This window comes from Dromaius novaehollandiae, unplaced genomic scaffold (genome assembly GCF_036370855.1).
Source record: "Dromaius novaehollandiae isolate bDroNov1 unplaced genomic scaffold, bDroNov1.hap1 HAP1_SCAFFOLD_45, whole genome shotgun sequence".
NCBI lineage: Eukaryota > Metazoa > Chordata > Aves > Casuariiformes > Dromaiidae > Dromaius > Dromaius novaehollandiae.
Genome location: NW_026991505.1, coordinates 711,707 through 724,700, shown reverse-complemented (window position 1 = coordinate 724,700; position 12,994 = coordinate 711,707). Strand labels below are relative to the sequence as shown.

The 12,994-nt window shown below is 51.0% G+C and overlaps 1 protein-coding gene across 1 annotated transcript; it reads left to right on the top strand.

Moving 5' to 3' along the window:
- The first annotated feature begins 2,909 nt into the window (after positions 1–2,909).
- LOC135327019 (olfactory receptor 12D1-like) lies at positions 2,910–3,878 on the top strand. Its single transcript, XM_064504645.1, has one exon. It carries the CDS (start codon positions 2,910–2,912, stop codon positions 3,876–3,878), a length of 969 nt encoding a protein of 322 aa, XP_064360715.1.
- The last annotated feature ends 9,116 nt before the right edge of the window (positions 3,879–12,994 follow it).

Genomic DNA, 12,994 nt, shown 5'->3' with positions numbered 1-12,994 from the left:
ACTTTATCTGAATCCTCCAGTTCATCTCCACTCTCCCGAGGTGTTGCTTTCACCTTTACATCCTCCATCAGTTTCATCACATAGCTGGGGAGCTGGCTAAGGAAACAGAGACGCTGGATCCTCATGCAGGGAGGGGCTAACCCTAACTCTAACCCCACCCTCCCCACCCATCAGCATTTGATGGGGAAAAGGGGAGATTCTGCATGGACAGAGAGCAGCCTGGAGTCACCAGCAGGAGTAGGGCTCAAACCCTCAGCCCTGAGATCCGGAGCACAGGATCCCTGAGGAACCAGAGCCTGGTCACTGGGCATCACCAGCAGGCTCTGATCTCCCCATAAAAAGCAGCCGTTTGAGGAGCTGAGATGTGTGGACCCCTTAGCTACTGCTGAGGGAGATGGGGCATCCCCGGGGCTGCTGCCCCACTGAGGACACTGCAGCTGGTCCATGTCTTGCTGGTTGATGGTGCCCTTGCTGTTATAGACCAGAGTGCAGGACAGCAGTATGGCTAGCACGAAGATCCATGCGTCATTCTTGGTGTTTCCCTGGAACAAACAGCCTTGGCTCATACCAAGAAACTCTGTGCAAGGCCCCCTAAGAGTTAGCAAAGCCCCAAATCCCCAGGCCCTGAATGCCTAACCATGGGCCATGGCAGGGTCAGCTTTTTGGAGAGACCCCCACACATGACATCACCATGTCTTCCTGTAGCTGCCTTGTCTTCAGCTCTTAACTCTCCGAGTCCCACAGGCTTCTGATTATTAAAGGACTCCCTGAGCTCCCCATTCCTGGTCTGCTGAAGTTTACCAGCAAGTGCTGAGGAATTTGGCAGCTTGTCAACCTCACGAGCCTTCTCCTAGCTCCTCTGGCTGTCAGCACCACAGAGACAGCTCCAGTTCAAAAGCCTGGAGCTCCCTGCCAGCCACCGGATCTCAAAAGGCCCACCAGCCTGATGGCTGCTGAGTAATCAAAGATCCAGAAAGAGAGGGAGAGTGGCTGTGAAGAGGTGGTGTCCCACAAACCGTCATGGGCCCAGCCACAGACTGGCTCCAGTCCCCTGCAGACAGCCAGCATCCCAGGCAGAATGAGGGCTCTGACAGGCAAAGGCAGAGGTGAAGGATGCCAGACAGGACTTCATCAGCCGGAAGACTTTATCCAGTCAGCTCTGCACTGGCCTCCTTGCCCACAGCCTCTGTCTCTTCCTGGCACACCAGTGCAGGCAATGAGAACACCTTGAGTCCTGCCACATGCCTGGGCCCTTGAGAGCTTCCACAAAGTTCTCTGTAGGCACAAAAGGAAGCCTCTGCTTCTCCCACACCTTCTCCGCATCACCCCGCCCTTCAGTGTCCAGGAGCACCAGCGTGTGTCCAGGCTGACAGGGCTGAGGCACACGCCACAGCCAGATACCTTTGGTATGGGCCTGCATGGGGAAGGCCAGGGAGAAACCTGTGGAGGGGATGCAAGGGGCTCAGCAGTGTCAGCTACAGAGCAGGAAAATGGAGGCATCTTTGCTGCCCAGGGCCGGGACCTGTGTGGCTCCCCACCTCTCTCATCCATCCTCTCACAACCCAGCCTGTTCATGAGGTGGGACTTGCCAGCGCAGTACAGCCCTGTGATGGCCACCACCACCACCACGGGCTGTGCAAACTATGACAGCACCTGCAGGGTCTTCTGCTGCCCCACCAGCCCCTGCCTCTGTGTGCTCTCAATCAGGCACCTGGGCACTTCTATGGAGGTTTCAGATGCCATTGCTCATGGCAAACACAGCTTGCAGAGGGGACAGTGAAACAGGTATATGAGGCCTTAAAAAAAATCACCACAGTTTGTTATCTCCATCTTTAGAAGTGAAAAGAAAAGAAGCAGCATTTTAAGATCTTCATGGACTATAAAGGGCGCAAAAGATGTTAAGTCAGAGGCAGAGTCCAGCTGTGCAGTTGTAGCAGGTCAAAGGAAGCCATGATACTTATTCCATGTATTATCCTTGGGAATTACAAAACCATGTGTCAAACTCCTTGGCAAATTCCCTATTAAAACTGTTAGTCTTCCTGAGAATGATGTGCTATAACCTTGCATAATTCAAGAAATGGCTTTTGATTCTACAGCTTCCTCCTGCTTGTGAGAGCTGGCTGTACAAATAATCAGTAATCAGTTCAACTCCCCACAACATCATTAGTTTTCTGTGTGCCAGAAACGCTATGCCTTGATGTTTTCTGCACTGAAGTCCCATAAGGTTCAGAGGCTTGATCCCAAGAGGAGTTATCAGGGAAATGGAAATTTTCCTTTGTTGGAAAGAAATGTGATTGTTTCCGTGACAGGGAGGACTATATAAAGGTTTCCTGACACCACCGAACAGTCCGAATTAGTCCTCTTTGAAAGTGGTGTACTGTATGTGACCAACTATACTACTATAACACTTCAGCTTTGGAAAGATACCGTATATTCAGCTAGGATTTGGAATGAAGAAAACTTATTAGAAAACCCTTTTTTGAATTAAAAAAAAGGAAAACAAACAGGATTTCAGAATGTTCTTCACTTAAAAACTAGGTAACCAACTTCTCTTGCCTCCCTCTTTCTCTCCCTCCCTCCCTTCCTTCCTCCCTCCCTCCCATTTTCTTTGCTCGCTGTCCTAAAACACACCATTCCTTTCAGTGAGCTGGTACACAGGTGGCAGATCCAGCATCAGTACTGGCCATCTAGGTTACAACAGTTTCTAGCGTTTGTTGAAACAGCTGGGGTGGAAAATCAAGGAATTCTTTTGTGTCCCTTTCCGGACTCAGTGTCTGATCTCTTCCATTCATGAGGCAGCATCAGCTGCTGCTGCACCTTATGGAAGAGGACTCTGGGGAATGGAAATAGCAGCTCAGGACAGAAGGATAGCAAGCTACTGCTGAGTTCTTCTCTCTTTCCCTGCAGGGATGGATAACCAGACAGAGGTGAGCAAGTTCATCCTGCTTGGCCTGTCCAGCCCTCAAGGGCTGCAGCAGTTCCTGTTCATGCTCTTCTCCCTGCTCTACCTGTCCAGCCTGCTGGGGAATGTGGCAATTGTGACTGTGGTGATATGTGAACCTCGGCTACGCATCCCCATGTACTATTTCCTCTGCAACCTCTCCTGCCTGGATATTTTCTACTGCACCGTTACCATCCCCAAGATGCTGGCTGGGTTCCTCTGGGGGCACCAGGGTATTTCTTACACTGGCTGCCTAAGCCAGCTCCACTTCTTCCACTTCCTGGGCAGCAGCGAAGCTTTGCTGCTGGCTGTCATGGCCTATGACCGCTTTGTGGCCATCTGCCACCCGCTGCGCTACAGCCTGATCATGAGCCCACCGGCCTGCCTGCTGCTGGCTGCAGCCGCTTGGGTTACAGGCTTCCTTCATGCTCTGATGCACACAGTCATGACCTCCCGGCTCCATTTCTGTGGCCCCAGCCACATCCACCACTTCTTCTGTGACATCAAGCCCCTGGTGAGACTAGCCTGCAATAGCAACCAGCTCAACCTGCACCTGCTCAGCATTGTCACAGGGAGTATTGTGATAGGCCCCTTTGTCTTCATACTCTTTTCTTACCTGTACATCTTTTCCTTCCTCCGACTGAAAGTCCAGTCGAGGGAGGGGAGGAGGAAATCCTTCTCCACTTGCATCTCCCATCTCACAGTAGTGGCCTTATTCTATGTCCCTGTTATTTTTAACTATGTGCCACCTTCCTCAGGGAGTTCACCCAGGCGGGACATGATAGCCACCCTTATGTATAATGTTGTCACCTCCGTCCTCAATCCTTTGATCTACACCCTGAGGAATGCGGAGGTGAAACGTGCCCTAAAGAGAAGACTTTTCTCCAGACAGTTACTAGTGCAGAAAATGTTCTGCCTTGCAGCTTGTGTGGGGTAGTAGGCAATGGACAATGCAATCAGAGGAGCTTTTGGCTCAAGAATGTCTTGTGCAGAAATCTGCTTTTCACTGCCAACAGCCTGGGTCCCTTCAGAAAAATCCTACATATTGCATATGGCCCTGTGTCTCCTGTCTTGGGCAATATCAGTGCATAAAGACGAATATATGTTGGTGGAACAGCCACTCCCATTCATCCAAGTGGAGAAGAGAAGTGGCTCCAGAGAGTGATACTTCAATAAAAACACCTTTTTTACAGTGATTTACCCTCAAACGTCACTTGATTCTTTTTCTCTTTCTTTCTTTCTTTCGGCAGCTGAACCCCACCCCAAGTCAGAGCTGTCAAGAGAAGTCAGGACATGATTCATCTTAGCCTAAAGCCAATAGACAAGGAGGGATTCAGTTGATTTTGTAGGGTTCATTTGGCCATGTGCAGACATGTATGTCATGCCACTTGAAATACTCTGTGTACCTCAGCTGGTGTCTCTCTGCTGCTCCAGAAAGGCACAGGTCCTGCGCCAGATCTACCAGCCCTGTATGGCTGTCAGCTATCTTAGGGCATCTGAGATGGTGCTAGACACCTATGTTTGGGCAACTGAATTCCACCTCCATTGCCTAGATTCACAGTGGTTAAAACTGCTCTTCAGGCACTTGTCTCACAGGGAGGAAGGTACATTTGGAACCCCAAACGTAGGTGTCCTAATCTCAGATTGAATCTCACCCTTAATCTCAAAATGAGTGGGAATGGTGGATTCCAGTTGAAGAAAGCTTCCAGAACTGATCCTTAGGGCTTAAAGGTAAGGTGAGCTTGGGTGATGGGGACTAAGAGTAACAGCTGGAGAGGTCTTTTGATTCTTACCTGTCCTACAGGTTTTTTTCCACATATTCATAAACTTCACCAACATGCCAGGTGTGTTTCACACAATACCTACTTGCTCAACACATTCCATGTTGAGACTCCTACCATAAGCCTTAAAAAGGCTGCTTCTAGTATTGTTGTTATTATCATTTTTAACAGTATTATAGAATGATGATGATGATGATGATGGTAAATATTTCTATTAGGGCCTCAAGTAATCCCTGAATGCAAAATTTTCATGCCATGTGCTTGAAGGTGTCAAAAGAGATTCTTCCTCTCCTAAACAATGCTCCAAACCAGATACTGTCAGAGACAGTGTCCCAAGGGTCCTGATCTGTTCCCATAGGACCACTCTTTGAGTCTGAGATCTTGTAAGTGTTTTTAGGTCTTTAAGAGTTAATATTTGTTTCTAACTGGCCAAAGACAATGTGAGTGCTCCCTTGCAACCCACCTTTCTGCATGCATGCTGTATCCTTCAGCAGAGGCAATGACTTGAGCCAGATCACCTGTGAAATCCCCTTACTGTCTTGCTCCAGTTCATCCTTCTGTGAAAACAGGCTTCTTGGGTTTGTTTTTAGACATGGACTCTTTTATATGCATAATAATGCTCTATGTTAAGCTCGTCACTGTGGTTCTAAGACTACCTTCTGTAGGAGGGTGGTGTGATTTATATTTTTGTGCCTTGCTGCTGCCTCCTTCCTTGTTTACACTACTATATACACCTCTACCTATATATACTTATACCTATACCTAGCCACTAACTTCATAGTAGCTCTTTGTTTATTTGTTTGTTTTTTACTGCGCGGTGTCTGCATTGATTAATGCAGTCATCTACAACAGGAGCAAAATGAGATCCCATGCTTTCTTAGGAAGTCGATTGCAAGGGGTGGGGCAAGGTCAACAAGAAGCAGCTTCCAGTTTTCTCCCAGTTGCTACTCTTTTCTTATTGTTCAACCTTAGCCAGTGCCTGTTTTTCCTAAGAATGCATTTTATGGAGAAGCAGATTTCACTGTGCCCAGAGCTGCACAGTAACTCCTCTGCATATCGTTTCTGTGGCTTGTTAACACTTGCAGAACATATGGGCCAAACACTGGACTAAACTGTGAGTTTATGTGTTGGAAGGCTAGTCACCACAAATACAAAGAACAGATGATCAGTGATGGCAGAGGAATGCCAGGAGCCTAATCAGTGCAAAGGAGCACCGAGATTTGGCTATTCCTAGGGCAGTGATTATGTCCCTGGGGCCTTGGACGGGGTGTACGCTCCCAGATGAGGCCACTCGAGTGGCTCTGCTTGACAACCTTGTGGACTGGAGGGGTTATTGCCTAAAGGGGACTGGGGAGAAAGAAGCATGAGAGAAAAGAGTTTAAAATGGACTGGCCGAGTGCGAACAGGGCAGCACGTTTGTCTAGCCATGTGCAGCACCTGATCAACCCTACCTAGCTAAGTGAGTGAAAAAACCATCAGAGTAGTGTCCCACCTCTTCTCCTCTCATGTGCTTTCAGAGAGGTCCATTCAGACCTCTTATGTCTCTTCTCAGCACCAGACCAGAGTCAATCTCAATAGGGTCTTCTTTCCCCACTGCTTGCACCAAGCCCATTCCCTTGGCTGTGGTTTCGCTGGATGGTAGATAGGGACAGGGAGAATCTTGTTGATCCATTCATGAGTGGCACTAATTGGGTGATGTGGCTATTTATTAAACACCTACGTACACCTTATGTAAACACCTAGCTAGGTCCCTTTTCCAGGTTAAAGTGATCCAGCCAACCTAGAGTTAGCTGGTGGTGATGACATGATCATGAGAAAGATTGCCCAGTCAAGTAGTTGTCCATTTATTTGGGTAAGCTGGCCCTCTGACAATTTATCCTCTGAAAACACGAACAATGTCCAGGACTGAAGTTTCTCCTGCAACTCTGGTCTTGATAGTCCAACCCAAGGGTTGTTCCAAAGACTCTGATATTTCTCAGAGTTGCCAGGTTGTATCGTATTGAGATTTGAACCACACAATGTCCACAGATGACAACTGTTGATCATATGCATATCCTTAGCAGCTTTTATAAAGCCATGACACTTCTCACCTTTCCTGGGAACCACCCCCTTGCTCCCCTCCAGGCACGTCCCTGCTCCCCAGAAAGCCCTTCCCCAGATGAGGGTGTCCACGCTGGCCTGGCCAGCTGCTCCAGGTCCCCCTCCCCTGTGCTCCCTGCAGGGCTCCGTGCAGGCACTGCTGCTCAGCAGAGAGCCAATGGTGGTGCCACAGGGCCGTGAGGCGACTCCACTGTGCCCATTCTCGTGGGAGCAGGAAGCAGACCCAAGAGGATGGTTCTCATGCCACTGGCAGTCCCCGCCTCCCATTTTATGTGGCTGTGGAGGGTGCTCAGAGGGCCCAGGCAGCATTTCGGAGGGTACGAGATATGTTATGGGGCTGCACTGGAGCCAGCCTATGGCATTTCAAAGAGAGTACAAGGATGGCTCTCCAGTCTCTCTTCCCTGAGCCTGCTGGGTCTCCACGGCCTCTCCTGGGATTGCGGAGCCCTCCTTTACCTATGCATTTCCTGATTTTGCTCTTTACCGCTCGGTGACTCCACCTTGGATGGTCTCCTGTGTTGTATGGCTCCACCCACTGCCCACCCCCACTGTATGATGTTCCCAAAAATGCTCTGAGCTCCGCTGGCAGCTTATTGCCTCTCCAGGAAGATGGTCAGCCATCACCTGCCCAAACAAACGTGTCACAGCCTCAGGAAGGTAACTCTGGGATCCTTAACCATCTCCACTGACACAGGCCCCCAAAAGCGAACCCTGAATCTAAACCTGGTTCCCTAACAGCTTACAATGGGACACTGAACACATCAACCTGAGCCCGTGGAGAATGAAAGCAAAGCAACGAGCCCTTTAGGGATACCATTCCATGACCACTTTCATGACTCCAATTTTGGAAGAAGAGCCAAGTGCACAGGCACCGCACGGAGGAAATGGCTTTACATTGCGTAGATGCTATAAGGGAGGCCAGCTGTGTCTGAGAAAATGGAGCCTTCCTGTCCTCACAGGTTGCATTCTTGCCTTGGACAGACCTCCTGGCATGCCCTGGATTTCCCGTGAGCTCCTCACAGTGCGCGCCTCCTGCTCCTCACCAATCACATTGCTGCAGCACAAGTGACCTCACAATCTACAGCGCAGCCCTCTCACCTTCACCGCCACCTGCCTCTTGCCTGCCTCTGCCCTCTCCCCTCAGCTCCACGCCCCTGCACTCCAACACCCCACCTGCCCTGCTCTTCTTCTGCCTCCCAGGCCCCCAAGCCCTTCCAGCTCGCCTTACAAGAAGGCTGGGTGCTTAGGGGCTGCGCCAGAGCAAGTTTGGCCTTAGGCTTCAGGCATGCGTGCAGGCTTTGGGCTTTGTGCTGAGTGGGGTCAGGCAAAGCTTTTGGCTGCTGGCTCTGTGTAGGGCTTGGCCTTGGTGCTCAGGGTTTGCGGTAGGGGCTAGAGCTTTGGCAGAGGGCTGTGGGTTGGAGTGGGGGTGAGGGCTGCAGCCCGGTGCAGCACCCCAAGGCGAGCGATGAGGCCTTGGGATTAGCTTCAGGCACAGGGTCTGAGTTTGGGGAAGCGGGCAGAGACGGAGGCTTCAGTGTAGCCCTTGGGGTTTGGCCTTGGGGAATTGAGGGGGCCTCACCACTAAGATGAAGCTCTACCCTTCTGCCTTCCCTCCTTCCCCTCCTCTAGCCACTAAGGCCAAACCCAAACGGCTGTGCTGCGGCCTGAATCCTTACCCCCTACCCTCACTCTTGCCCTGTGTCTGAAGCTAAGGCCTAGCCCTCATCGCTTGCCTTCAAGTGCTAGAGCACGCTCTAGGTCTCACCCACACACAAACACACACCCCGGGCCACAGAGTTTGCCCATTCCCAAAACCCTCAGCAGAAACATGAAGGCCAGCACTCAGCCATCACCCAAAAGCTTTCCCAAAGCCCAGCAGCTGCAAAGCACAACCTCCCCACTGAGGCCTGAAGCCTAAGCCCTATGCTGCTCCCGCAAAGCCCCTAACCCTGCAGGCGTCTTGTAAGCCTAGCGCCAAGGTGTTTGGGGCCTGGCAGGCAGAGGCAGAGGCCTGGCAGGGCTGGTGTTTGGTCTTGGAGTGCAAGCACCTGGAGCTGAGAGCAGAGGGCAGAGGCAGGCGAGGGGGAGCTGCAAGTGCAGGGGTGAGGGCTGGGTTCTTGGCTGCGAGGTCACTTGTGCTGCAGCAATCTGATTGGTGAGGAGCAGGAATCTGGCACTGTGAGGTGGTGCTGGGAAGGTCAGGGGCATGCCAGGAGGGTAAACAGGTAGTGGGGTGGGGGGAGGTGTGCTGAGCCGCAAGGCCAAGCCAAACACTGAGGCTGGAGCCAAAAGCTTTGCCTGACCCCACTCAGCACAAAGCCCAAAGCCTGCACGCATGCCTGAAGCCTAAGGCCAAACTTGCTCTGGCGCAGCCCCTAAGCACCCAGCCTTCTTGTAAGGCGAGCTGGAAGGGCTTGGGGGCCTGGGAGGCAGAAGAAGAGCAGGGCAGGTGGGGTGTTGGAGTGCAGGGGCGTGGAGCTGAGGGGAGAGGGCAGAGGCAGGCAAGAGGCAGGTGGCGGTGAAGGTGTGAGGGCTGCGCTGTAGATTGTGAGGTCACTTGTGCTGCAGCAATGTGATTGGTGAGGAGCAGGAGGCAGGCATTGTGAGGTGCTCCTGGGAAAATGAAGGGCACGGCAGGAGGGCCGCAGGTGGCTGGGGTGGCAGAGGCAGAGGCAGGCTGGAGGGAGAGCGCTTGGGTGCTGATGAGGAGGTGCTCTGTGTTGCCTCAGCGAAGCACGCAGGAGCTGGAGGCAGGCGCGGGAGGACAGGAAGGGCTGCCAGGTGGCAGCCAGGAGAGAGGCCATGTTGTGGGGAGGTAAGGGGCCTTGAGGCAGTGGTTCTGCAGCTGGGACAGCACCTGGCAGAGCCCCTCCGGGAGGCCCCCACCCCATGCCAAAGCACTGACCTGAAGCCCTACCCTTGCACCTTGCTGCCTTGGCGTCCTAAATTCGCCAAGGCCAAACCCCAAGGGCTACACTGAAGCCTCCATCTCTGCCCGCTTCCCTAAACTCGGACCCTGTGCCTGAAGCTAATCCCAAGGCCTCATCGCTCGCCTTGGGGTGCTGCACCGGGCTGCAGCCCTCACCCCCACTCCAACCCACAGCCCTCTGCCAAAGCTCTAGCCCCTACCGCAAACCCTGAGCACCAAGGCCAAGACCAACCCTGAGCCAGCACCCAAAAGTTTTCCCTGTTCCCTGGGGATCTGGGGATTTGCTAACTCTTAGCGGGCCTTGCACACAGTTTCTTGGTATCATCCAGGGCTGTTTGTTCCAGGGAAACACCAAGAATGACGCATGGATCTTCGTGCTAGCCGTACTGCTGTCCAGCACTCTGGTCTATAACAGCAAGGGCACCATCGACCAGCAAGACATGGACCAGCTGCAGTGTCCTCAGTGGGGCAGCAGCACCGGGGATGCCCCATCTCCCTCAGCAGTAGCTTAGGGGTTCACACATCGCAGCTCCTCGAACAGCATAAACAGTACAATCTACTGGGCAAGAACTGAGTCACCATGCAGCAGAACCTGCTATAGCATATGCTGATATTGTTGTCCGAAAAGCGGATTCGTTGCCCGGTGTGCAATAAGCCAATAATTACACACTCAGGAGAGACATTTGTTTATTTATTTCAGAGTTGCGCAAGCCTGGGTGCTCGGTGGTTTTCCACAAATCGAGCACACCCCCCCCAATTTTTCTGGTAGCATTTATACAATCAAATTTGCCATATTTGTGACTTCCTTCCTCTTTTACATTGATTGGTTAATGATTTCTTCACATTTCCCTGGGTCCCACCCCTGCTTCTCAAGGTCCTGGTCAATTAATTAACACTGCCCCAGCTGGGTCAGTAGGTGTTATCTTCCAAGGCCCTGAGGAAGAAGACATAATCCAGACCCCTTAATCATCACTGTTTTAACAGTGAGAGGAAGCTTTTTGCTTCCCAAGGTCTTGGCGCCCAAACAGGCCTTATTTCTCAGCCTTGGCATCCTCCCTTTCGGAGAGTGGGGCACAGGAATGCAGACTGCTTGTAACTCCCTTATCTTTCCAGCCTGCACCAGCTCTGAGGCCTTTTCTTAACGAACTAGGAGCGCAGCCTAAGGCTTCAGCAAATTTAGCTACTTATGCTAAGCAAGTGTGCGGCTACTCATGCTAAGCAAATTCTATCTAAGATAGAAGTTATCCAAATCTACCTACTTCGAACATTCTTTCTGAGCTTCTCAGGGTTGTCTTGTAACAATATGAATCACAGATCGCCTTACAGCAATAAAGGCATTTGGCTGTTCTCCAGCCTTGTGCGTGTGAATCTCCTTCCGGTCAAGATCCAAAAGAACTCAAGTACACACTCCACAGTGTGTCACAACAACAAACTGATCACGCACAAGAAGGCTGATTATGCTTACAATGAAGGACAGTAATCATTGCATCTGTGCACTGCATGCTGTGCTACAGCTAACCACTCCAGATGGCCAGGAGGGCAGTGAAGTTGTTGTCTCATGCAACAAGGCTTCTTGCCAAAATCTGCCAAACCTTTTCTCCTTGCTGGGACTGAAAACACGGAACCAAGAAGGCAGCTCATGAAAGTCAAGGAAATCTCCCTGCAACACTTCCTGCCCAACATTCTTATGTACCTTGCCTCTGTCTTTCTCCTTCTGGTACTTCCGTGAGGTTAGGGATCAGAGGCTCTGTTAGCAAATGATTGCTGCTACAGTTTTTATAGCTAGGCTGCACTTTTAGTGCTTCTGATGTCTGACTTGATGGGTGACTACCCTCTTACAAGAGGTCAGATTGTCTGGGTAGCTATTTCTTAGCAGGAAAATCTGCCCCCCCCTTTCAAGTAGAGAGTGAAGCCAGAAGAACAGATCTCTTCTCCAGTTGGAGAGCTCATCCCTTCACTGCATAATGGTTTAGCTTATAGCATGGTTGAGATTGCTTTTGAGGGTGTCTCCCAAAATCCCCCAGGGGGAAAGTTACAGCAAGGACCAATGCAGTTTCTAAGTCGTGCAGGAACCTCCCTTCTGTGCCCAGGGGCCTGAACTGCTCCTGGGAACTGCTACATCTGTAGCTTGCCAGAGATTTCACTAGAGATGCAAGACAGGGGAAAAGGGCAGTTTATCCAGGTTGGTCACTGAGCCGCTCTGAGCTCCTGTGAGCAAATCATTGATTAAAGGAGCTCAGGGGTCACCTTTAGATGTGAAGTCAGTTCTGAGCTGTATTCACCATTTCTCCTGCTTCCCTTTGTGTTTGACTCCTGTTCCAGAACATATTGTCTTTGCACTGACAGCACATTGTCAGTCTAGTTGGAGGGGAGGGGAGGGGTGTCAGTCTAGTGGGGCTTGGAGGAGAAAGCGAGAATGTTGAAAATCACTTGAAGACTATGTAGGGAGATGAGCTTCCTTAACATCAATCTCTGTACACTGATAATATTTTAGCAGTTTTGGTGAACCAGGTGGGACACTGCTGGCCTCCAATCTGGTGAGCACTGGAACTGCATTTGACACAGCTGGCACAGGCTGAGTTCACCTGACAGTCGTTGCAGTAGTGGCACTCACTAGGGAGGTACTAAAACTGGGTCAGCATGAGTCATGGGAGGTTCAGTGGGGAAGGTAAAATTGGGGTTCACTGCTAGCAGAAATTCTGGAAAACTGGAAAGAAATTGAAGGTACCTCAGGTCTCAGTAAGGGTAGGGCTATAGCTCTCTGTCAAGAGGAATGACTGTTACAGACTTGGGAGGGGACACCCTCTGAGCAATGGTCTCAAGGTGCTTCATTTGGTATGGGTAAGCTGACCTTCTTGGGTCATTGCTTGGGGGATCAGAAACCTCAGCAAATGAACCACTAGTAAGTCTGGGATAACTGAGCTTTTAAATGACCAGGGAGATCTGGGGATTCAAGTAAGGTAAGACATACGCTTGCGCAACAAGCGCTGGGAGACTCGAGTAATGGTTTTGCCCTTGCTCCCCCCTTATACTGTTTCAGTGCCCAAATCTGCTTCTAGGGGAACCGGAAGCACTAGCAGCATCTGAATCAGTGGTAGGAGACTGAGCTAGGACCCTAATAAGAGTTAATGGCCACTTACCCTGAGCTTTTAGTAGATACTGGGGCAACTTACTCCATGTTAATGGCCTACTGAGGAAATTTAAATCCAGAGGAAATGCAAGTACAAGGTATTGAAGGAAAAC

Coding starts and splice junctions, on each gene's coding strand:
- LOC135327019 (XM_064504645.1), top strand. CDS start 2,910: ATGGATAACCAGACAGAGGTGAGCAAGTTCATCCTGCTTGGCCTGTCC.